This window comes from Marmota marmota, unplaced genomic scaffold (assembly GCF_001458135.2).
Source record: "Marmota marmota marmota unplaced genomic scaffold, marMar, whole genome shotgun sequence".
NCBI lineage: Eukaryota > Metazoa > Chordata > Mammalia > Rodentia > Sciuridae > Marmota > Marmota marmota.
The window spans coordinates 59,314,733-59,339,612 of NW_025999968.1; the positions used below are offsets into that span (position 1 = coordinate 59,314,733).

The 24,880-nt window shown below is 51.6% G+C and overlaps 1 protein-coding gene across 3 annotated transcripts in view; it reads right to left on the reverse strand.

Moving 5' to 3' along the window:
* Dscam (DS cell adhesion molecule) overlaps nucleotides 1-24,880 on the reverse strand; it is a 655,493-nt gene that overhangs the window by 101,391 nt on the left and 529,222 nt on the right. For 2 of the 3 annotated variants that reach the window (XM_048803693.1, XM_048803694.1), the window contains exons 15-16: nucleotides 18,156-18,323; nucleotides 7,855-7,925 (exon numbers count right to left, since the gene is read on the reverse strand). In XM_048803693.1, the coding sequence (XP_048659650.1) occupies nucleotides 7,855-7,925; nucleotides 18,156-18,323 (239 nt within the window). The remainder of the gene's footprint in view (nucleotides 1-7,854; nucleotides 7,926-18,155; nucleotides 18,324-24,880) is intronic. The other variant, XM_048803695.1, reaches the window with a different exon arrangement.

The window sequence follows — 24,880 nt, forward strand, 5'->3', positions numbered from 1 at the left end:
ATGGCAATATGTAAATCAATGGATGTGTAACTGATGTGATTCTGCAATCTGTGTATGGGGTGAAGGTGGGAGTTCATAACCCACTTGAATCAAAGTGTGGAATATGATATGTCAAGAAATTTGTAATGTTTTGAACAACCCACGATATAAAAAAAAAAAAAAAAGACCAACCGTCTGTTCAGGCCAGTCCCACCTGGAAACCAGTCCTCTCATGCATACTAAAGGACTCTGCACCTACGTGTGTGAAGGGAGACCAGGGGCCCACCAACCAGGGCTCCTGTGCAGGAATCAGCAGGCGGGGCCTTCCCATCAGGAGGCTGATGAGCGGACGGCCGCGCTCACCATGCGCCTTTATGCTCCTCGTGGAGGTGAACAGGTTCCGTGTTTAATCCCACTCTTGGTTCATGTGGCTTGAACAAAGATGATGACCTGTGATGACTCTGATCTGTGCTTCTCCTCCTCTAGTGGCCGAGGGCCTCCCGTCTCCCTGTAAGCCCTCCCATCCCACAGTCACCTGCACGTCCCACGGGCGTCCTCTTCATGCTCCAGGCGCCCCTGCTCCTGCTTCAGAACCTCCCACCCTCCTACGTAGGACCCCCCTTGGACTCCACAGCAACAGCATATGCAAGTGCCTGTGGCAGGCCCGCTGTCCTCTATGGTGACAGTAGAATAGAGACGGGCAGGTGCGCCCGCCACCACGGGATGCCCCTGATCAGAACAGGCGCCTCTTTGGCAGAACGGCACCAGCCACATCCTGTTCCCAGCACGCCCCCTTCCCCTGTCCCACTGCCAGGGACAGTGCTCGCTGGGGCTCAGGCTCCACGGTCAGCTCAGTGCTACTGTGGAATTCCACAGTCCAACGCGTGGCCCTCGGCAGCCTGTGCCCTAGGGGTTCAGTTGAAAAGCGAGTTGACATTTTTCCTTAAGAGGCCTCGAGCCCTATTTCCTCTTGTTGGTTCTGAGGCACTTCCCCCGGCCCCTCCCTGCTCTCCAGCGTCCTCACAGCCAAACAGGAGCCTCAGCTGGACCCTGCCAGCCAGGCCTCTCCGGTACAGGAGCTGCGTGTCGGGGCACCGCCCAGCGTGGCACTGCTCAGAAGGGAGCGAAGCTCGTGCTGAGGGTTGGCCCAGGCTGCCAGGGAAGGCAGGAGGGGCGGTGCCCTTTCCCCTGGGGCAAAAGGCCGCCAGGGAAGGGCACGTCATTTGAGCCTCAAGGGCAACAGAGATGGCAGAGGAGGGGGAGACAGTCCATCAGGACACATAGGTGCTCCCAGAGGGGAGAGCAAGAGACAACCCAGGCACAGAGTCGGCTCAGTGACCCTGTGGCAAGGCATCCGCGGTCATCTGGAGCTGGGAAAGATGAGAGCCTAGACAAAGACAGGGGACACTCCAGGGAAGGGCCCCAGGGATCGGAGTGCACCGCCGGCAGCAGGAAGGTCCCGGAAAATCCCTGGTGAGGCAGGACTGGGCCGCTTGAGTCCTCTGATCCAGAAACAAATGTTGGAGTTGGGGCCTGGCTCTGCTTTAGCAAGTCCTTGCTGGAGCCTGCATGTTCAAGTCTGAGAGCCAGGCTGTTATCCAGGGGGCCGGTGGGATTTGCTGGGCCTCGCTGGGAGGACTGGCAGATATACCAACAACAGCAAAAAGAAGTGGGGACTCGGCCTGCCCCAGAGCGCAGGCCAGATCACCCCATTTCTTCAGCTCCTTAATGACAAACAAAAGGGACTGTGAGTCTCCTGGAGATGTGTCTCACGCAGTACCAAGGGGACACTGCCCATGGCGGGACCTGCCCAGCCTGGCTGTCAGAGCGGGCTGTCTTCATGCGTGGATGAGGGAGCGACTACAGCACTGCCTCCAAGGACATCTTCATGAACATGAGCACCTCACCTGCAGCTGCAGGCTGTCCACAGGCAGTGAGAATGTAGGGGGACAGGCTGGACGTCACAAGTGAGCAGAAGGCCAAGCTCCAGCTCCTTAGTGGCAGCTGAGTGATCCCAAAGAGCTTGGTCCCCTGACCCAGGCACAACTTGAGGATCCAGCACAGAGTAGCTCCCTGCAGGTCAGGGGAGCCCCAAGGGATGCAGAGTGACCAAAGAGGGCAGGGCTGAGGCCATGGATGGGGGACATCCCGGATCTAGGTCTAGTGAGCAAGTTCAAGAGATGAGACTTCAAAGGCATGGTCACTGGTCACAAATGCTCAGAAGAGGCTTCTCTGGGTAGGAGCAGGAAATGTCTCATGTCAGAAGTTTTGTAGGAGAGGCACTGACGGAGGTAGATCGTGATCCAGGCTCTTGAGCAGAGGGCAGCCAGAGTGGAGCTGGGAGGAGAAAGGCCAGGGCCTGGGCAGTGATGGAACCGGTCACTCTCACTGAATCCTTGCTGGGATGGAAAGGTTCTAGCTGGAGCTGTCAGAAGACAAGTCACTTCTGTATCCACAGGAGGGGTCTCAGACCGTGGGTTGAATGTCCTCCATCTTTGCTGAGGGGCTGATGTGGGAGGGGTGGTGTCTTCCTGCAGAGCAGTTCACCTGTCTCTCACCTGTACTAGGTAACACAAGGCACTAAAGGAATTTCAGTCTTTGACATGCAGGAAGTGGTATTGGGGACAGAGCATTGAAAAAGTGTGAAGTAGTTTACTCTGCTTCTGTTACCCGGAACATTCTAGAAGTATGTCTAAGTGCAGAGTCACAGCCGGGCAGAGCCAGAGGAACCACAGGATGCTCCTCACGTCCTGGGGAGCTGTTCTAGCAATGGTCACTTGTAAGCTCCCCGAATTCTCCTGTACTTCTACAGGAACAATTGTCTTTCCAAATTTAAACCGTTCTGGCAGAGGAAGCCGGGATGATAATGTATTTCATGAAGGTGAAATTGTTTTATTTCCTATGTCTGTGATTACTCCAAGCACAAAGAACTTTTATTTCTAGTCTCGACATAACATTTTTCAAAGGAATACACTAGTGGGAATATCTATCACAAGAATGGGAAGAATTTAAAATTAGCTTTCAAAGTTTTTGATACAAAGAGTTTTGCTTTTATAAGAATCATGAAAGGTTACCTTGAAGTCGAATTAGTTAGTTACATCTGAGCACAGTAAGTTAAATGTATTTGAATTAGCAAAACCAACCTGCTTTGCGTTTCTGTCCTGCCTCATGTTAACACTGGGCACACTGAGGCGTTGACTCACGCTGTCCTGGTTGGTGTCTCTTCTACCAACCCTGACCACGTCTGTCTGGCGAGTTCAATGGTAAAGTAACGCCTTCCCTCCCTTGCCGTAGGAGACCTGCCCATAACACGGCAGGTGCAGCAGATGTCACCTTGACTCTAACTCGTGGTCAGAAACATGTTTTCCTTCTGTCTTTCTTTCTAACATGTGGGCCCATGCTGAAAAGATGAGAAATGTCATTGGCAGGAAGAGTCCCCACTTCCACTCAGGATAATAAGGCCCATTCAGCAGTGTGTCCTCGCTGTTGTGCACACTTAACGGAGGCCACTCAGCCCACTTGTAATGCTCAATGCATGTTCACCACACTGTGATCTTTCATTTGTTTTCTATTAAAGATGGAGTAAATGAGAATCAATAAAACTCCATAGGGGACAGTCTTTTGAATATCTTTCTGAAATTCTATCTATTCATCTGTTGTTAGATTATTTAAAACAGAGCATGTTGTGCTCGGCAAACTGCACACTGTTATTAGAAATTACCGAGTTCTCCAGATCCACGGGGCCCAGCATCCAGGGCAGAGATCAAAACTGGGTTGTTACAAAGAAACCAGCTCAGGTGCCTTACAATCCACGGTTGTCAGGCCAGTGCTGAGGGTTGGTAGGGGAGACAGGGTATCACCAAAGTGGCAGTGGTGTGATGGAAAGGACTCTCAAACTGGGACCAGAGAAAAGGGTCCAAGTCTCCACAATGATGAATAAAGTGACTTTTCTAAGGTCATTGGTGCTGGGTGTAGAGATGGAAATAATGTCTAATTCCCCTGAAGCTGGGTCCAGTGCTTATTATACAATATTCCTATCATACACATTTGCTTGTTAGAGATGCATTTAACTTATGCAGAACCCACTCTGTGCATAATGTCATGAATGCTGTCATAATTTTACATAGGCTTTTCATTTTTATGTGAATATTACATAATCATGTATACAGAGAGTAGATCTTCATGGTTAAAATTATGCACAAAGTACTTGATAGTTTAAATCATTTAAAAAAATTATTCTGAGCAGAAAAATCTTTGTCCTAATATCCCAGCTGCAGAATCTCATCCACTTGGATATTGTGATGTTGAGATGTGAAATGCAGAGAGACACAAGACTGGCCAACCAGTCTTTATTTTTTTATTTTTTATTTTTTTTTGAGAGAGAGAGAGAGAGAGAGAGAGAGAGAGAGAGAGAGAGAGAGAGAGAGAGAGAATCTTTTTTGGTAGATGGACACAATGCAATGCCTTTATTTTTATGTGGTGTTGAGAATCGAACCTGTATCCCGCCCGTGCTAGGTGAGCGCTCTACCGCTGAGCCACAATCCCAGCCCCCAAGTGCTTTTTAAGTTGTAACCTTGTGGCTCCCACTCATTAGTCTTATTAGAATTTCTGATCATATATTCTTTAAGTCAAAGACAAATACAACCCTTCCTTCCTTCCTTATTATAACCTAACAGGTTACAACCTGTTTATAACCCAACAATTATAAAACAGACAAAGGAAGTGGCTGCCTTGGATGTCTTGCATTATGACTGGTTCATCTGGGTTCAAGGTGAAGCTCTCATAAGAAGCCATTTAAAAGAATCGCCAGCCTTCTGATTGTAGATGGCCTTGGTTCTAATCCTTAGACCAAGTTCAATTCAGGACCTGTCAGGGCCAATGAGCTGTAGAGTATAGACTTTCCACTGGGCTCTGAATAGAGAAACACCTCCTATGTTGAGTAACAGCCCAAACATCCTCCCAGCATGCTGGGCATCAGACCTGAGTGCCACTCAGCCACTCAGGTAGCTGAGTCATGCTGGGGGAAAGGTGGACAGCATCTTTTGAGGTCAGGCCCAGGAGAGCCATCTGCTTAGGCTAGGAGTCTCTGCTCTTGGGAGACCCGGGGCCCATGAGGCAGGCCAATCCACTGGCTTGACTAGGAGGACTAATCCAATAACTGGATGGAGAGAGATGTCGAGCACATTCCAAATGGTACAAATAAGCGAGGAAGGATTCCATTAGAGGGCGATGCATATTTCATATACGTGAAAATCTAAGATGCAAATTTAGTCTCCTCAAGCTTTCCAAGGAGTCCAGAGTTTTTCAAAAGAAAAAAACTCCACCTCTTGATGTGAACCTTTTGACATAAAAGCCAACCGCGACAAGGGACTCATTAATTTAGCACTCATGCTCCCCACTCCCACTCCTGAGGGTCTAGCAAGCCCACGAGCCACATCCTCCACACTCCTGGGGCTCACCCAGTCTAGTCCACTGTAAGAAGCTGAGCAAAAGCAGTCCTGCTCTATGAGGAGGACCAACGGGACCAGACAGCTGAGCCCCATTCAGCCAGGCCAGTGCCAGCAGGTCTGCCTGTGCCCAGGGCTGTGCATCACGGGCCCCTGCACTGAGAAAAGCCGGGCTGTTCCAACAGCACAGTGCGATCGGCTCATGACCCCAGCCCACAGCATGCTCGTCTCTTTGGCACTGAGAAGAGAATCAGGGGTAACTTAGAGACTTTTACTGCTGCTTTCTGTGTCCACCTGCCTTTTACAGCCTTGGAAGTTTCTGGTTTTAGCTCTAAGAACTAGATGCTCTTCGAGAGACATTTCTATCAGGATAGCCAAAAGCTTTCAAGGCCACAGTCATATCTGGACTTTTCAGCAGCAAAACGCAAGAGGATGCACAGGTGGTGGTGGAGCGTCACAGGCTCTAGTTCAAGTGACTCAGTGCCTCACTTGCAGCTTGAGGCACCTGAGTAAGGCTGCTGAGTGCCTTTCACTGCACAGTGTGTGGTGCTCACAGTGGGTGGCTGCGCTCACAGACAGAGGCACCCTCCTCACTCCCCGGCTGCCACCCGTGAATTACTTGAGGGTCTTTGCTTGGTATTGAGCCATGGAAATTTAGGTTTCTCCTTGGGAAATATCCACAGCTCCCCTGCGTGCATCAGACTGCCCAAGGCACATGACCTCTATCTCCACTCTGCCAGGAACCCCTCTCACAGCTCCGGAGTTGGGTGTAACCCATTGGGAACTGGACAGCCCACCTCCTACCTTATTTGGCAAAGGACATTCCGTGGAAAACCTCTGAAGGTCCCCGACATAAATAATGCAAGCGCGAGCTCCATTTTGATCTTTTGAGTGTGGAAGCTCCATCCCTAAGATCGCCTGTCCCATCCGGACCCCGCTTTCTAAAAATATTTCCTGTGTTCTGTGGGTTTTTTTTTTTTTTTACCACTCAACCTTTCTTAGCTTTTATTCCACAGCCAGCCCATTCCACCAAGAGGAACCCCCTTCCCACCACCTGCACAGGACGTGGGCAGCACCTGGCTTCACTGACAGGCCACGTTATGCCACCTGCTGCAAGCACAGCTCTTTGGCTGGGGGTGAGAAAAGCTGGCCCTGGGGGCCCCGCTGCCTCAGTGTGTGTGAATGCCACGGGTGGGATCCACCCAACAAGGCAAAGCCATTTCTGTCACCGATGCAGGTCATCTTATGAAAGAGCCAAGACCAGAAGGAAAACACCCAGGTATATTGCAATAGGTTGGCAGAGGTGAGTAGAGGTACGATTGGGTATGAACAGAGGAAAGGGGCGAGGAAAGAGGGAAGGGAAAGAATCGCGCGCGCGTGCACACACACACACACACACACACACGAGAAATCCAGAACAGCAGTGGCAAGTGTAGCTTCATGGAAGTTTTGGCCTGATAATACTCTCTATATAAAGTGGAATTTGGCCTGAGAGAGGACTGCCAAGAGCACCTTCAGGGCCTGGCTTGTTCCCAAGGTATTTCACCCCCAGGCAAGTGCTATGATGTGAATATCCACGGGCAGGGTTCCCCAGAGCTCGGGCGCCAAGTCAATGCTGCTTCCTCACGGAGAAGGTCAGTTCTGAAAGCCTGGCCCACTGCGGTCCAGCTTGCTTTCTCTCCCAGTGACAGACAGCACACACTGTGCCAACCAGCGCCATCAGCACCTGGCCACACTCAGGGTGCCGCTGCCTGGGGACACAGCTGCTCCGCAGTTCATTTCAATTCTGGGGAAATGGAAGGGCCTTCTTATGGACGTGGCCAGCGAGGGGCACAGCCAGGGCCCCTCCTCTCTGCCAGCTCAGTGGACTGACTATCTATCACACCATTCTTTGCCCCTTAGGAACAGCAATTAGAAACAGTTTCTGCTGGGATGAAATTAGAGTGCAGTCAGTCAGCACTTTCTGCCAGTTTCACTATTTGTACGGAGAAATTCAAGGACCTTGATCAAACTCAAAGAATGAAACCCAGCAACTCCATTCTCTGCAGATGCAGAATTTGCAGGAAAAGAAGGCCACTGTGGACCCACACAGAAAGCTGGGCCTCCTCATGGTGCCACGTCAGTGATGGGTCACTGCTGCCATGGCGGTCCCCTAAGGTCATGTCGCTGGTGGCATCACAGAGGTCTTGGTTTGGGTAAGTGCACTCTATCATGTTCGCACAGGGACGAAGTCACCTACAGACACCTTTGTCAGGCTTGATCCCGATTATTAAGCAACATGAACTGTGCTGAGTTTTAAGAAAAGGGCTATAATCTAATTTTGAAAATTAAAAGTGTCATAAAATGTTAGTGTCATGGTATCACAACACCTGAGAGTGCAAGGCCACTCAGCAGAGAGTGCCAGGAACAGGCATGATTACAGGTTTACCTTCCAGGTGACCCTGATGCTCTGAGACGATATGGGCTCCAGGTGAACTTCCTGAGGTGGACCGTCAGGAGCTGTAAGGACCAAAAACCAAGGAGGTTAGAAACGGGTGCCAGGGCGGGGGGCGGGGGGAGCCACACCACACGCCAGGCCAGGGGACACACCAGGCCAGGGGACTCGCCACGCCTGGCAGGGAGGAAGCAGGCTTTTGGCTCTGTGGGCAAGTCAATTTTGCAGAGTCACTGTGCACGATGCTTGCTTATGTCGATTTGCTGTTTGGAAGAATGAGTCTCGGGGACCTGGCATCATGCTCCTCCCCAGTGTGCCTGTGACCCAGGTCTGAGCAAGTTACGGGCTCTGATAGGCAGCCGTAAGAGAAGCTGTGTGTTATACACTGACTCTCTGGTGCGGGGGGTCCTTCGCTTTCCCTGGGAAGCCCCCTTCAGCAATGAGCGCTTGGGCTTCCTCAACGAACTTGGGGAAGAAACAAATGACCATCCTGCCTTGGGTCTCTTTGCTTCAGATCTCCACACTTTCCAATGAAGACTTCTAGGGAGCCAGGAGCCCTGACCACAGATGGAAGGAGCAACCTGGATGAGGAAAACGGAGGTACAGCCCCACCCACCTATATCCCTGGGCTGCGGCAAGCAGAGAGTCATGAGGGACAATGTCACCTTCATTCCAGTTAGAGTACACGAGCGCGTCATAGAAACGCACCGCGCTGTAGGGTCAATGTGGAGCACTGAGACCTGGGAGATGGTTCTGCCGACCAAGAGTCACGGTCTGACCACAGCAGTCAGGCGCACACATGCATCTCCTTCCCAGGGTAGAAGCAATGAAGCAATGACCTCAGGAGAGGCCAAGGGGACGCCTTTGGACTGACAAGTGTTTCTGGATTGCCAGTTTAGAGATCACTGCTGAATCCTAAACAGGCATTTCTGTGAATGTGGAGAAACTGTGTGCAGAAGGCAGGGGTGCGTGGGAGACAGGTGGCCGGGGCAGAGAGAGTGGGTCATGAAGGACAGCGTAAAGACTTATAGATAAGGAGGGCAGGATCCAGGGGAGACGGTTTCCTTTCCATAAAGAAAGTTCTGAGAGCACCATGAGCCAGTCGCTAAGTACATGACATTGGAATCTTCCTCCTGGGTTAAAATTCTGTCTCCATCATTATTAGCTCTGTCACATTTTGTAGGTCAGAAAAACTTCTCTGTGACTCGGTTTCCTTTATTTGACATGCAGTCCAGATGTAATTTTTGAAATGTTTTCAATCTGAAATTGGTTGAATGAGGCTGTTTTGAGAACAGTACACTTGGTAAATAGAATTATAATAATATTATTATCATTTTAATTAGGGAAAGGAAAGGGGAAGGGGAGCGACCAGATGGGAGGCATTAGCTAGAAGAATTGGTTGAAGGAAGCAGGTTTAAGCCTGTCTCTTTTTCCAACAAAACACATTTCTCCCTGAGTATCCCTGGGGGATGGGTTCCAGGTCCCCTCAGATACCACAGTCCAAGGACGCTCCAGCCTTTACAGGAAATTTACAGAATATTTGCACGTGACCTGTGCCCATCCTCCTGTATACACTGCCATCTCTGGATGCCTTAGAACACCTAGCCAGGTGGATGCTGGGTGAGTAGTTGTTCCTCTGTGTTGTTTAGAGAACAATGAGAAAATAAACCTCTGCATGCTCAGTTCAGAGGTAGTTCTTTGTAGTGTCTTCAGTCTGAAGATGGGTAGAGCTGCGGATGCAAAGCCTGGCGGTTCTGAGGACGCACTGTAATTAATGGGCAAAGCAGGACACGAGAATGGGGCGGGAAGGAAAGACTTGGGCTTGGGGACCACAGCAAAAGTTCGGAGAATTCCTGTGGCCAAAGGAAAGGGTGTGCGCTGGTCTTGGAACCGAGACCTGTGGGGAGGGGGATTTGGAAAGGAGGTGGCTTGGCTGGCCACAGGCCTTATGAGACTCAGACATGGTGCAGAGTAAAATGACTCTGGCCACAGGGGGGGCAGAGGCATTGACCCTGGAAGGCAGAAATGGAGGCTCAGATGGCCACTCTGTGAGAACAATGGGCCTGGCTCCCGCCTCGTCCAGCAGGAAAACAGCAGGGCAATGATTCCACAGGTCAGGGCTGGGGACAGGGAGAGAAGGATCACAAGCGTGCCCGGGGAGGGAGCCAGGGCTCTAGGAAAGGTGCGTCACTGCAGCTCGGACACATGCCTTTGAAGGGAGACAGGACCGCACAGTGTCTATTAGGACAAGAACTGCAGCAGGAGAGAGAAGGAGGGAGTTTGACTCGTGGGCTGCACCACTCTTCCCAGTCTTGCTAATGCCATTCCCTGAAATCACAAGATGCAGTGTGTTGGAATTGGAGGCAATGTCAGGGACACTGTCTCATTCTGGGTCTGTCCGGTTGGGACCTCAGGGATGTGCATCTCCTCAGGAAGGTGTTGCACAATAGTCTCAGTCTTTGCTTTTTTGTTGAAATATATTCATAATTAAACAAAAATGTCCCCTGTCCTCTGTTTTCTTCATCATTGTTCTTATGGAATTCAACTTTTTAAAGGGGGCCTCAGAACACATCCCACGTTTCCTGCTTCCTGGACGGAAACTTGACTTCCTCTCCACAGTCCCCCATGCACCCCAAGTCCCTCCATGTGTGGAGTCTGGGCAGAACCACTGCACTCCTGATTCTGGGCAGGTCTGAGCCTTTGCCTTGAGCTTTCTCTCCCTGCATCTGAGTTTGCTGCCCATGCCAGGAGCTCCAGGGCAGCTCATCCCCACCTGGCCTTGGGACCAGCACTGGAGGGCCACACGTTCGATTGCAGGTCAGTGCAATCTCCCAGGACACTCAAGGCTACCTGACAGCGAGGTCCAGCTGGGAGCAAGTCCTTGTTCTGAGGGGCAAGACAGGCTGCAGGTGCTAAAGCCCTGAGCGTGCGTTCCTCCCCCTGCAGGTACAGGGGAGGCTGGATTCTCGAGGGTCCTGCAGCCTCGAGGATTTATGGGTCCCCCAAGTGAAAAGGCTCTGCTAGCATTGAGGTTAGTTTTTAGAACAGCAACCCAGAGCGAGGCTGACCAGTGAGATGACCATTGTCAGAGCTTGGCACCCACTTGCCACAGGAGGCCAAGCCCTCCACGCGGGAATCCCAATATTAGGCCTGATGTAAACCTGCGGGATGGATTTCTTTTCATACTGATGAGTCTGTGGTCTTCGAGAAGCATGTGGTTCCTCCATAAAAATCCTGAGGAAAAATCATTCTGACGGTTGACAGGTTGATAGTGATGCTGGTTATTTCAATTTTGTTGTCCTCAACTGAAGTTAACAAGAAGCCAGTGGGTTGGGAATTGGAGGCAATGTTAGGAGCACTGTCTCATCCTGGTGTGTCCCACTGTGACCTCAGGTATGGGTGCCTCAGGAAGGTGCAGCACAATAGTCTCAGCCTTTGAAAAACATTAAGTCCATGATGTGATCACACTTAGGGGCAAGTCACCCTCCAGCCCAGTGTGGTGTCTCACTGCAGTGGGGGGGCAGCCCCATTGCCAGGAGAGATCTGACCCCCATTATGATCAGAGCACCTCCATCTCCCACCCACCAGTATTGCTGTGGCTTCTCAGTAATTCATTTATCGATCTCCCAATTCTCTGAGGTGAATACATTTGGATCTCTCTTAAAATATAAAGTGATAGACATAATCCAAAAAACTTAAAAATCTACTTCAAGCTGTGCCCAATGTAATCAGGAACATTTTTGTTTGTTTGTTTGTTTACAAAAAGGACTAAATTTTCTACAGGTTTCTAAAATACCATAAAAACATTTTTAATTACAGAAAAAAATTAGTCTTCTTTCAGAATTTGAGTGCTTTCCTTACAGAGCCTGACCTGTCCTCTTCATAGGACCTCAGCCCACTGCAGATGATTTCTGTAAAATTACAGCCCGAGGCACACTGAATTCTAAAAAATGCTAAAGCTGTTGGGAGTCAGGTATAAGGCATTCTGCTTACTGAACTAAATTTTAACACTGTGTTGACATCTGCATTTAAGAATTTGTTTGCATGCTCGTGAACTGAAGCTGGAGTCATAGAGAAAGGAGGAGGGGTTTGTTTTTGTGTTTTAGCCAGAAGACCAGCGATATCCTGGAGGTCCAGAGATGAAGTCTCACAACTAACGTGATTTTCCAAAATAAGTAATCTCTGCATTTCTATGGAAGTCAAATCGGGCCAATCTATAAAGCCATCATGAGCAAAGACTGATCACAATTTCTAATATTTTTTGCAAAGTGTGAATCAACTTTGGCTGATTCTATTTGACACTGCGGCGAGGACAGAAGCCCCACTTGTCAAGCCCACGTGTCCCTGCTCCCATTTTCCTCTCTCCTGGTGGTTCATGGGCTGTCTGGTCTGCATCTGTTCCTCTAGATGTGGCGGCTCCCTGCTGCTTGCAGCCCTGTCAGCCTCCTGTGGCCCCCAAGGCCCCTTGTCCCTCTCAAAGGACACTGAGCTGCAAGCAGGGGCACTGCATTCTGCTCTCAAAACCTCCCCTCCCCTATGCTCCAGCCCCCTGCCTGCCGCTGGAGACCTGGGACCTGGTGGTTCTGAACAGGGCTGAACCGCCCCAGAGGGAATCAGGCCCAAATATCTACCTCCAGTTTCCTTATTGGGGTGTTGATTGAGGGCCTACTATGTGCCAGGTCCTAATGAAGGCAAAGACTGGCCCACGACTGTGGGTTAAAAGAAAGGAGCCGCTGCACAATTTCACAAGCAGATGATCATCTTTGACGTAGGTTGGGTGGGTGAGGGGCATGTTCTGTTTTGGGCAAACAGGGCCAAGACAGTGCTTGGTAAAAATTAAAACAAAACAAAGCAGCTGACACCCAAATAGAGAAAGTCTGACTTCATTAAACCAGTATGCATGGATAAACAAGTCACTCAGTTAAACTATTTAGCACCTATTATACACACTGTTCCAGGTGCCTGCGACACAGTGGCTAAGAAAGCAGGCACCTATTCCTGTCTTGAGAGGGGGCCAAAAGAAAAGAGCACAAACACAATAAGCCATGCTATGGCTTAGATCTGAGGTGTCCCCCAAAAGCTCACGTGTGAGACAATGCAAGGAGGTTAGGAGGAGGAATGATGGGGTTGTGACCGTCTTAACCCAATCAGTGAATCAACCCCTGATGGGATTAGCTGGGCGGTAACAGGAAGCAGATGAGGTGTGGCTGCAGGAGCTGGGCTTTGGGGGCGTGGCTTTGGGGTATATCTTTTGAGTCTGGCGAGCGGAGACTCTCTCTGCTTTCTGATCATCATGATGGTCTCGGTGCCAGATCCACCAGACGCCCCAGGATTCTGTGCTGTGGGCTTTCTGAAGTCCCCCCCTTCCATCCCCTGATGGTCTGTGAGAATGAGGTGGCATCTCAGGGAACCACAGCAGGCTTGAACCTCCATGTTCTCTGCACAGATCCATCATGATGAAGGCACAGATGCATGAGGAAGGCATCAGCCACCGGCACTGGGTCACAGACACTAAGTGACGTGTGGCCTCCAGGGCAAGGCTGCTAATGGGGAAGTTGGTCTCTGGCGAGGGTCAGCCGTGGATGTGACATGCTGATCTGTGTCATGGAGACTTGAGATGTCGGATGCACTTCTGGCCCATTAAGTGCTGCTCATTAACTCTGACAGTGTCTCCATTTACTCTCTGATGCCTCCTTTTTGGGGGGCTAAGGGCTGTTAGAGGAGTCAAGAAGAGTGTGCTAAATTGTGTGGTCTTTGCTGCTCTCTGAGGTGAGAGTATGAGAGTACTTAAGTGCATGATAATGCATTTGTCCTCTTTCACATAAAAATATATCCAGGATCTTGGCATGAGGACAATGTTGCTTTCCATCATTAGGAAGGGACATTTTGTAAATGGCCGTGATTCCTTTTCCACAAAGCTTCCTGAGGGCTGCTGCACAAACCCAAAACTCAGTTGCTACAGTGGCAAGAACTAACTGCAAACTTTGCTCTGTAAAGGGTCAGATAGCCTAGGCTTCTGTGGGCCACCTGGGCCACACGCCCTCCTGCAAGCATTTTCTTCTTTGTGAGATGAAAAACTAGCTTTAGCTTTTGGTTTGTAAGTGACATTTGACCCACAGGCTGTGGTCTGCTGACTCCTGCATGAAAGGAGGGTGGGAGGCACTGCAACTGGGGATCACCCAAGGGGACCACTGGACACTCAGCCCCAGCTGGCCACTGCCGAGGAGCTCAAGAGCAAGAGGTTTGGGTCTGAAATATGCACGTTTAAAAAGTTCATACCTAAGTAAAAAGATCTGCCAAGACTCCCCAGGAACAAAGAGCGTCACCGCAGAAGCAGATTGTTGGAGGCTCCGTCTGGTGTAAGGCTCACAGTCCAGAGGACCCTTAACCGAGGGCCAGATCTGTGGCAGACCCAGTGATTCTCTGCTCTGTCTAGGAGGCTGTGGGCCACAGAGTCTGACCTGGGATGCAGGCTGGGCGCAGGCTAGAGGCTCAGATGCTGGCGGTGGGCAGCTGGAGCCCTGATGAGTGGGTCGTACTCCTCCTGCCTCTTCCTCTCTGGGCCTTCCAGTCCAACGCTTTGGCCTTTCTTTATTTTTTCTTCATGAATCCTTGGTCTTAGTCCTTTCAGGCTGCTAGACAAAATACCCTTAGCTGCATAGCTTATGGAAACCAGATCTATTTTTTATAGAAATTTGGAGTCTGGGAAGCCAGTGTCAAGGTGCTGTCAGACTGGATGTGTGGAGGAGGCACTGATGGCCCTTTCCTGGCACGCTTCGCTGGGCCTGTTTTATAGGTGTTCATTCCCTTCCTGAGGGCCCCACCCACATGGCCCTTGGCTCATTAAGACCCCACCTCTTGACACTATTATACTAGGAACTACATAGAAGGGGACACCAACATCCAGATCACAGCAATTTCCCAATCCTCAGGGTGGAATCGATCCACCATATATTCTCCCTCATGCCCCTCATTGCTGTCCTTCCCCAGGGGCATTCCTCCTGCACATACCGAGCAATCCCCCATGAGGGAAGCACAGAGGGTAGGAGCATGAGTGACAAACAGGCCTGATGCTGAGCAGGGCAGAGGGTCACAGCACAACTCCAGACGTGGCGATCCAGGGAAAGTGAAGGGATGCCTCAAAATAGAAGCCCCCCTCAGTGCTGGGGAGAAGGCACTCTCCAGCAGGGAGACGGGAGAGGGGCCTGCAGAGGGTCCAGCCCATTCGACCTGCTTCTCAAGGGTAAGCACAGGGATGGAGACCCGGAGTTCAAGAGCCAGTCAGATAGAGGGAGATGCACAAATCCAGAGGCTCGAGGGCACGGAAGGGCAGGCCATGGCTGCAGCACAGGGAGTCGCAGAGCTCCCAGGTGGTGTGCGGGGGACACAGAGATTAACTCCTCCCAGACGCATCTCCCCAGCAGGTGGGCGGGGGAAGTGACCTCAGGTGACAGAGACTTGGGCATGACATCACTGCAACAGTGAGTATGTCTATGCTTTCCAGAAGCTTCTACCCAAGATTCTCACTGGCTGGAGGGGTCTATTTTGGAGGAAGTGGAGCCATGAGGGTGGAAAAGTTCTCTCACAATATGTTCTGGTTTCGCTATGGGGTGAGACACTGCCAGAGAGTTTAGAGGTGAAGAGACTGGGTTTTGAGAGCTTGATAACTGGGTGGGCACTATAGGAGGGTGGGGTGTGCCTGGAGGAAGTAGGTTGCTGGGGTTTATATTGTGCTCTCTCTCTGCTTCCTGGTTGCCATACCCTGAGCTGCTCCCCTCCACCACGCTCTTCCACCATGGTCTGCTTCACCTCATGCTCAGAACAACGGAGTCAACCCTGTACATGGACTGAGACCTCTGAACCTGTGACCCCCAAGTACACTCTTCTTCCTCTAAAATTGTTCTTGTCAGGTCTTTTGGTCACACAATACTGCAGTCCTCTAGAAGGTGTTCCTTTGGGGCGTTGCTGAGGAGGTGGAGTCTGTATCTACAGCCCCTGCAGCCAGAGGAACTGCAGCCAGTTCTGATGAGGATCTTTGGTCAGGCGCTTGCACTCTGGCTTCTGTGAGTCACGTGGAAAATAGCATTTTGATTCGAGGCATGCAGAGCCTGCACCAGGACAAGACAGGGTCTGTTTTGCAGCATGGCTTCGCTAGAGTCTGTTTCCACCCCTGCCTTTTCCCCGAGCTCTTCTCGATATTAGAGGGAGGCCACGTGGGGCTGCCACTGCCAGCATCCAGGTCAAGTCCAGGAGGCCAGCCCGGGAGCCAAAGAGGTGATTTCTGCATGGTCTGCAGAGATGCTGGGCAGCTGCCCTGCAGACCCGCGCCGGAGGCTGTTCACCTGGTCTTCTGGCTGCGAGAGATGCTGCCATGGCAACTGGCAGCTGCAGACGAGGTCGCTGGGCAACAGCAGCACTCCCAGTGCTCACAATGGCAATCAGGGGAGCAGCTGCACAAGGCTCCACTGGAGAAATGTAGTTACCCTGAGAAGGGTGTGGGACGGCCTGGGACCAGAACAGGGGAGGGGAGGGAAGGAGGAGGCTGAGCCTGGGGTCCGAGGCTGCATCTTGGGCTGAAGGATGGGGGAGCTCGTTCTCCCTAAATAGCCAGCATAACAAAATTGCAGGAAATCAGTGGGTTGTTTAGATGAATATTTAGATAAGGTTCTATTCTTGCAGGAGCATATTAAAACTCATTTCCCACTTATTTCTGAGAAACACAAGGGCTTCCAAGCTTAGAAATTTTCTCCAACGATCAAATATGGGTGTGCAGGAGGAGACAGCATCTTTATTTATTTTGCAGAGGAGAAATGACGTGACATCCAAGTGTCTGACACAGATCTCGCTCAGACACTCCGGCACAACATCAAGGCATTCCGCCGCCCACGCTTAGAAGCAATTTTCAAGAACGGCCACCTTCCAGCATTAGGAAATGGGCACACCTCTGCAATTCGGGGAGAATTGTACATTTGAATTTATTTCCTTGAGGCAATATTGGTTACACAGACGAAAGTGTGGAGTGTTGCATTTGATTTTATCCATCCATCCTACTTTGTTTGAATGTAACCTAATAATCATGGAAAAGGCAAAAGAAATACCACCAGGATGTTCATCACAGTGGTGTTTATACTAACAGAAAATTGAAAACAACTGACCTGTCTACAATACAGGATTAAATAGATGGTGGGAAACATTATGAGTTGTAGAAAAGTACTCCATATATATAAGTGTATATACATATATATAAGTGTGTGTAAAAGCTCCAAATCTATCCAGAACACTGTTAAGGAGGGTGAAAGGAAGGGAGGTGGGGGAAGGAGGTTGGAAGTTGAGGCAAACCTCCAGGAGTCTCTCTGTCACCTAGGAATGATGGTCTCATTCTTGGTGATGGAGAAGCAGGGCTGAGACCCGGCTTCCAGCTGCACCACAGCAGCGAGCTGCTGACTAGCTGTGACGGGGGCAGGAGCTGTAGACATGGGTTTAGGGACCAGACACTCATTTCCCTCCAAGGGACCAGAAGGCCTTGTTTCCCCAGGACAGTGGCTTCTTCCTCTCCTGCGAGGTGTGTCCAGAGCACCCACTGATCATGGCTTCATTGCTTAGGCCTCTGTGAACCAGTCAGTTCCACCTCCGGGAGCCAGAGTATACCAAGTCTTATGGGCTGTGGGTTGGCTTGCAGGTCTATGTGCACGTGCAGTTGTGGGTGAGTGTGTGTGCACATGTTCCAGAGTCATGGACCAGGTGGCAAATAGGATTTAGAAGTGCCCACGGACACAGCCCCAAATTAGCTCTAGGTGGTAAGATGGTGGAAGCTGTTTTTCCTTCTTCAAAGTGCTCATCTCTGTCTTTGAAATGTTCAACATTAAATATGCAATACTTTATAATGGAAAAAAGCAATAACATTTATTCCTCCCTAGGAACACACTCTCACGGTTTCCCAGTTAAAGGTCTTTCTTTCCTCTCGCACTTGGACTTCAGGGGGTTCAGGCAAGCAAGGCACTTGGATTCCATGCCTTTAGACATGGCAATTGTAAAAGGGCAGGACTCTTTGAGTCTCACCTGATAGCCTCATGTCTTCTTTTAAGTCTTGGATAAAAGGAACGTGAACTGGTCCTATCTGAAGAGCGGTACCTTCAGAGTTGGAGGGGAGCCCTGTCTGCATTTTTAACTAAGGGAAGAATGCATCAGAGAATTCCACCTGGCACAGGCCAAGGTCCGAGTCTGTGTTAACCAATAAGCCCCCAAGAGTGAGCCCCTGGGCTCCTGAGAGTGAGTGACCTGGTGGTCCCACATACCTGCCTCGTCCGCTGTGATGGTGAGCTCGTTGCTGGGCTCGCTCTTGCCAATCCGGTTCTTGGCGTACATGCGGATGCTGTAGGTGGAGGAAGGGTGGATATCAATGATGGTGGCCGAGTTCAGCTGAGGGGAAACATCTTTGGTTCTCTGAGCAGAATCCCAGGAGTCTTTTGGGTTTTGTTTTTTCAAAAAAGAAGAGATAGAGATGTGAGTTTTTTTCCTCTGCCTTTGAAAGTTCAGAAGTAGGAATTCTTTTTTTAAAAAAAAAAAAAAAAAAGAAAGAAGGAAAGAAAAAAAATTACACCCAAAGTGACATCTAATGCATGGCTCCCAGTTTTCTGGAAGAGCTGTCCATCAGAAGAGTGTGCATTTATCCTTCACACAGTGGGGAACAGAGGACTGCGGGTGAGCTGAGTTCAGGGGCCTTGGAGGAAGTAGAACAGGCAAATGCAGGAGACCCAGGAAGAGAGGTGTGGTTGGAACCCTTGGGGTGGGAATGCCCACTCATGAGCACTTATGTTGGGATACCTCTTCCCCTGCCCCCCAAACACCCCTGGTTCTAAAAGGTACCTGAAAGCCAGCTAAACCTATTGTCCCACCAGATCCTCCTTCCCCAGAGTGTGGTAAAACCGACTTAATCCCACATGAGCACTGGCTCTCTGCCAGCCTGCACATGGTGATTTTAGGGCTTCCATTAAGGAGGAGAATGTCTGTAAATGGCTCTTACACAGAAAGTCTGGGTCATAGTTTGGGTGGGTAGTTACGAGCTGGTGTTGGTTGTGGAAGAACAAGAGAGTCTTTGAGACCATGGATAGTGATGGAGTGTATAGATTCCTGTCCTTCTCGTTGTCTTCTCCTGTGAGGCTCAACTCACTTGAGAGGGTCTACTGGGGGTGCTATGTTTCCTGCAGGATTCTAAGGTCCATGAGAGTGGAGACCACGCTTGCCATATTCACTGCTGTGTTCCCAGTGCCCAAAGTGCTAGGCACATGGTGAATACATGATGTATGCATGTTTAATAGGTAAGTGCATAAGCGGGACAGTGACCTTTGTCTCGGAGGTCCTGCCACTCATTCGTCACACCAATGACGAGCATGGAAGTTTGGGAGGTCGCTCTCTCCCAAGATAGATAAAATCACAACAGGTTTGAAGACTTGGAGAAAAAAGTCCACGGCTTCAAGACTGCCTCTGAGGGCTCTCACTTCTTAGGGCACAGAGCATAACAGAATGGACCCTGCAGGTAGAAGAAGGAGCACCCTTTGGGTCAAAAAGACGGCGGTGGAAGAACATGACATGGAAAGAGAAGCCCTGGTAAAAGGAAAAAATCAAACCATGGAAGAAGAAAAGAATGTGACTCAATAGAGAATGAACGAGGGAGAGGCCATTCAACCAAATGGGAGACGCAGAGATGAGCCCGTCCCGCAAAGAGAAAGCGCGGCCTTCAGGACACGGTGTTCAGGATGACGGGGACCTGCTGACCAGCTCTCAGAGGGAGCACATGCTGGTGGTTGAGGGCTGTGCCCACACAGCGTGAACGTTCCTAGAACTGACCGGGCAGTAAGGACAGAGTCTGGGAGTTGGAAGAGGCACAGGGATACCCCTCCACCACCATGCCACGGGGGACTAGGGCACAAGAGCCGGGCTCCATGTCTGGCCAGTCGCTGGAGCCCTGCAGCCACCCTGTGGGAGCTGTTAGCCCAGCCCACACCTGCTGAGTGACCCCATCCAGCCCTCTCCCCGGGTGGCTTGGAAACCCTCCTCTATGCTGCATTTGGTGGTCTCGGCCTCTAACACTCCAGGCCCCCCTCCACTGGGCCAGGGGGCCTGGGGATGCCCCGCAGTCCTGCTCCTCGCCCTTCACCTTCCCGAGCATGACCCCATCTGGGGTGCACCCCCAGGCTCTCTGGGGTCTCCCGCACACCTCCACGTCTGTGACCGAGTCATGAGGAGTTTGCTTTGTCTACGTTGCATCCTTCCTGGCTCTGTCCTGTTTCAATGTGGCCTCCCCCTCAGCACCCTGCTGGGCAGCCATCCTGAGACTTTGGTGGCCCCAAGTCTGTGGGCACACTGAAAACCTCAGGTTGTTTTTTTTGGCAACTGTATGTTAAACCTACTGAATCCTAATCTCTGGGGCAAGGTGCCCAGAAGCCTGTGCCTGAAGAAACCTCACTGTCCAGCTCATTCTGATGGACAGACAGTTGGACAGATGGTTTGATCTAACTTTAGCCACATCCTGCCAAAGTAGGGATGTTTACTTGTGGTGTGAAGGTCAAGGAACTCAAGCTCTCTTACATACCTGTGAGGAGGGGCTGGGGTTGGACCTCAGCCTTTGTGTTACCCCAAGCTCAAGTGTCTTTCCTGTAGCACACGACCTCCACATGTTCTCCAAAAACACATAATGAGCCTGGATATCAACATTTCTAGACACCCACTCAAAGTCCTAGAAGACCCTGAAAAGCTCCTGGTTGGCTGAGGAAGAGGAGCAGTTCAGGCAGGTAGTTCATTACATGCAAAGGAGTCACTGCCACCCTCAAGGATTTGCAGAAAGTGAGACTGGGAGGGATGCACAGGGGCAGGGTTGTGCCCTGGTTCAGGAAGGGAAGGTCAGAAGAGCATTCAATGGAGAAAGGGCAGGTGCCACGGGCCATCACAGGCCCTGGAGAGAGACGCTGGCAGTAGGAGAGGAGGGGAGGTTCAGAGTCCACTGCTAGCCCTGAAATTCTAGATGCCGCCCACGAGGGAGGATGTGGAGCACACACGGGAGCCACTGTGGCGGAGCTCAGCTTGGAGTCCAAGGTTGGCAGGTCATCAAGGACCAAAGTCAGAGAGTGGACTGGTCTAAAGAGATGTTGTTAGAAGCCTGAGGCCAGAATGAGTGGGGTGATGGAACCTTCTGGAGACAAAGAAGTATACCAAAGGTTTGAGTTAGCTTGAAGGAAAACCAAGCCCATTCTGTTGGCTAATAGGAGGGAGGCACAGGGAAAGCCACTTCACTGTCCTCTCCTCCTTTCGCGGTGACAGTCTGCAGGAAGGAATGGGGGCAGGAAGCTGAGAGGGGAGGGCTGGCAGAGCACCCACCCCAGAGCGGAAGCTCTGTTCCTGGCCTGGGTGGCTACCCTCCAGGAGGCTGGAGCTGACCATGGTGCTGACGCCCTCAGAGACCTGGGAGGTGCCGGGGAGGGGAGTGAGGTGCCAGAGCATAGATGTGGGATAGGCCAGTCTGCGTCTCAAAGGAGGAAGGGAAGGGTGTGCCCACAGAAAACGGCAAGCTGATGAGCTGGGGGCCACAGGACCAGAGGCCCACAGGGACCATTAAAGGCCACGGACTCCACTGTCCGTGTGGAAGAGGAGTGGCAGTCCCTGGGAACCAAGCAATATGACAAAGAGGCATGGGATTGCAGGTAAGAGGAAGCCAGCAGATGTTCTGAATGAGGGAGGCACCAGCTCCACGGGGCTGTGCCCTCAGGTGACAGATGGGGGATTGGCGCTGGCCTGCCAGAGAGGATGGTCAGGAGATGGTCAGAGGAGACACAGGGGAAGAGACTTGGGATATTTAGCATTTACTGGCAAATACAAAACCAAAGAGACTCAGCTGTCCTCAAGTCCCAGGAGGGTGTCACTTGGCCAACGGGCTCAGGGTGGGAAAAGGCCCTGGATTTAGGAAGGCCAGCGTTGGTGCAGCACAGCTGAGAACTTGCAAGAGCCGCAGCTGGCCACGGCGGCACTGTGCTCTCAGGGCAGTGAGCACCCGTTCCCGGGACTGTCCCACCTCAGCTGATGACATTCTGCTGAGAATGTGAAGTGCTTTAATACTGGCAGCCGTTGCCTCTGTGGCAAATCAATGAAAAGCAGAAGAAAGAATTTTGGGGCGATGATCGCACCATTGCGTGGAGAGTCAGCCGCTCAGCTCAGGGTTCCTCCGAGTCTAGCAGGTGTGCAGGTGCTACAGCCCCGCAGGGACAGAGTGCCTGGCTTGCCAGACGACCTTCCCACCAGAGGGCTCTTGAGGGTCATAAAGGGACAACTGTTCAGTGGGGGCAGATTTTAAGTAAAGAGTCAGGAGCCCACCAGGTATTCTAGCTGATACAGGATGCTAGGAGCAGAGAAGCAAAGTTGGTGTTCAGGGAGGACTTCTGGAAGAAGTGACCTTTAAGCTGGAACTTAAAGGATCTGTCTTCTGTGTACTTAGATTCTGGTTCTAATTTTTATATACCAAAAACTTACTGAGAAAGCAACTAACCCATAAAGATGCCAACAACACAGCTCCTATGGTCCTAAGTGCAGTTGCTGGGACCACCAGCACAGCCCTTCCTCCCAGGCATTCAGAACAAAAAAAAAGCAGATTCTGGAGGGCTGTAGGGTATTCCTTGGCCATGGGCTGGGCCCATCTGTCCCAGGGGCTTTTTCCCCAATGACTCTCCTGGCACCTACTACAACCCTCAGGCTGCCTCGCTCCAGGGCTGCATAAAAATCTTAGCCACATCACAGGCCCGTCTCCTGTGGAGTGTGGAGAACTCGACCTGACTGCACCCGGCTCTCTAGACAAGGAGCCTCCCCAGGTTGTGTGCATCCCAGTCCAGGTCTACGTCTAAAGATGCTCCAGCTGGCTAAGGTGATTCCCAGAGCTCAGTTGCAGGCAAATTAAATGTGACAAATATCTCCTGCATGATTTTGGCATGCCAGACATTGTGCCGGGCATGAAGATCAGAGTCCTTGACTTTGGAAAACTTGCAGGAGCAGAGTTGGCAGTGGTGGTAGTTGGGCACTGATTTCTTACACAGTGGACAAGTCACTGAACAGAGACTGGATTTGAGAGGCAGAATAGAAATGTGCAAGTATTTTCATGCATATTTGAGCCATAAGAAAAGCTCCAGATTATTATACATTGACCACGTTCCAGACAATGAGTAAATTGATTTAAATGTATTCCCTTCTTAAAGAGTCTTCACTAGTATCCACTTGGTGCTCCCTCATGGCAGGTACCCAACAAATGGGCTGTGGGGAGTAGGCCTAGCAGGGAGCCCCCAGGAGCGTCCAGTCTGGTGGAGGTGACGCACACTCATGACGCATTAATCAATGTACACAGAGGGACATAGATGGTGCTATTTAGTGGCACCTGCCAGGAATAAAAGGGAGATGAAGCCCTGTGAGCATGAGAAGGAAGGCTGGGACTCTGTGGTCCCACAGGGTGGGGCTTCAGCCAGAGGCAGCCTGTGGCTGCCCAGTGGCTGTGGCCGTCTCCCGTTTTGCAGAGAAGGATAACAGAAGGGTTGGTGAAGTGCCCAGAGCAGCGCTCTCACGGGCAGGATGGCAATTCCCCCTGCTGAGGCACCGGAGTTCACCAGTATCCAAAGATGGAGCCTCCCTGGAAGCAGCAGAGGCCCTGATCTGCTCCTCAGTGGGAGGCTGCCTGTGAGCCCCAGCCAGAGTGCTGGCAGCCCCACACTCAGCAAGGGGAGGGACAGGGCCGTCCCTGCCGTCTGAGGTCTCTTAGGCAGCCCAGGATGTCCCTCTGCTTCTCTCCTGCACCCCTCCCGCCGTCTGCCTCCCACTGAAGCTCCTTCAACTCTAGGCCTGCATCTCAGCACCCACACTGTGGCTCCACCCGGGCCATTTCTTTAGAACAGAGTCAAGGTCATCCTGTCTGCACTGGCCCTGGAGAAGCCCACCCGTCCTGGCCCTGAAAGACCCTCTGTTTGGGTCAGCACTGTCTTGGAGGGCTCAACCAGGTCTCTGTGCCTCCTGAGCCTGGGGTACCATTCTGCCATTTTCCCCAGGGACAGTGCTGCTGGGAGTCCCCCAGGGTCTGCCTGGGGCTTTGGGTATCCTCTGCAACCTGGGGCCAGAAAGCTGAGCCACCCCCTGTTCTTGCCAGCATTCCCAGACACTATTTCTTACACCTTGATTTGATACCCCCTCTTCCTCTCCAAAGTCTGCTCTCTCAAAGTCCCCACCAGCCGTCCCTCACGGCTCTGGCATCCCGCCGACCCCACGTCCCTGGCTCTGTCCCTGGCATGCTCTTCCAGCAAAATTCCTCCCCCTGCACCTGCCTTTTCCACAATCCTTGAGCTTGATTTGTTCCTACAGCTCGTAGCAGAGGAGACCAGATTGGTCGTGACAGGGTAATCTGAAGCAACGTGCGGTGCCCAGAAACCGAGAAGGCAGGCTGCTTTGGTGGGCTCTCAGAATCCTGTTAACCCTTCCCTGTGGTTGGGGCTCTCCTTCCTCATATCCTTTTGTGAGACACAGTAGAAATTCTAGCTAGGGGCCCGAGGGGTGGTGATACAGCCTTGGCTGCATGGACCATAATGTTCACAGTGGCCTTTGGTGTTGTTCCTGGAAGACCATCAGGGGCCCATCTGTGACGGTGCTGGCAGCTGGGTCAGTTTCATGTGTAAGCTCTGGGCCAAGTGCTCTGGGGGGCAGCAGTGAGTGTCCCGGCCTGTCCCCGCAGCACTGCCAGGAGGCTGCTGCAGAGCAAGCGCCCCGTGTTGGCAGGAGCGGCTTTGCTCTCTCTGCACACACCCCACCAGGTGGCTCACCTGCAGACACCCCGCCCAGCTGGCTCAGCACTGGGAGCTGGGACACAGGCTCATGCCCTGGGGTACTTACCAGCTGGGGAGTGGGAGGTGAGGTAGGATGGGTCACAACAGGGGCCTGGCTGCCCTTGGCCCCCCGAGGGACAGGAATGCCTGAGAGGCAGTGGGGAGCCAGACTGAGGTCC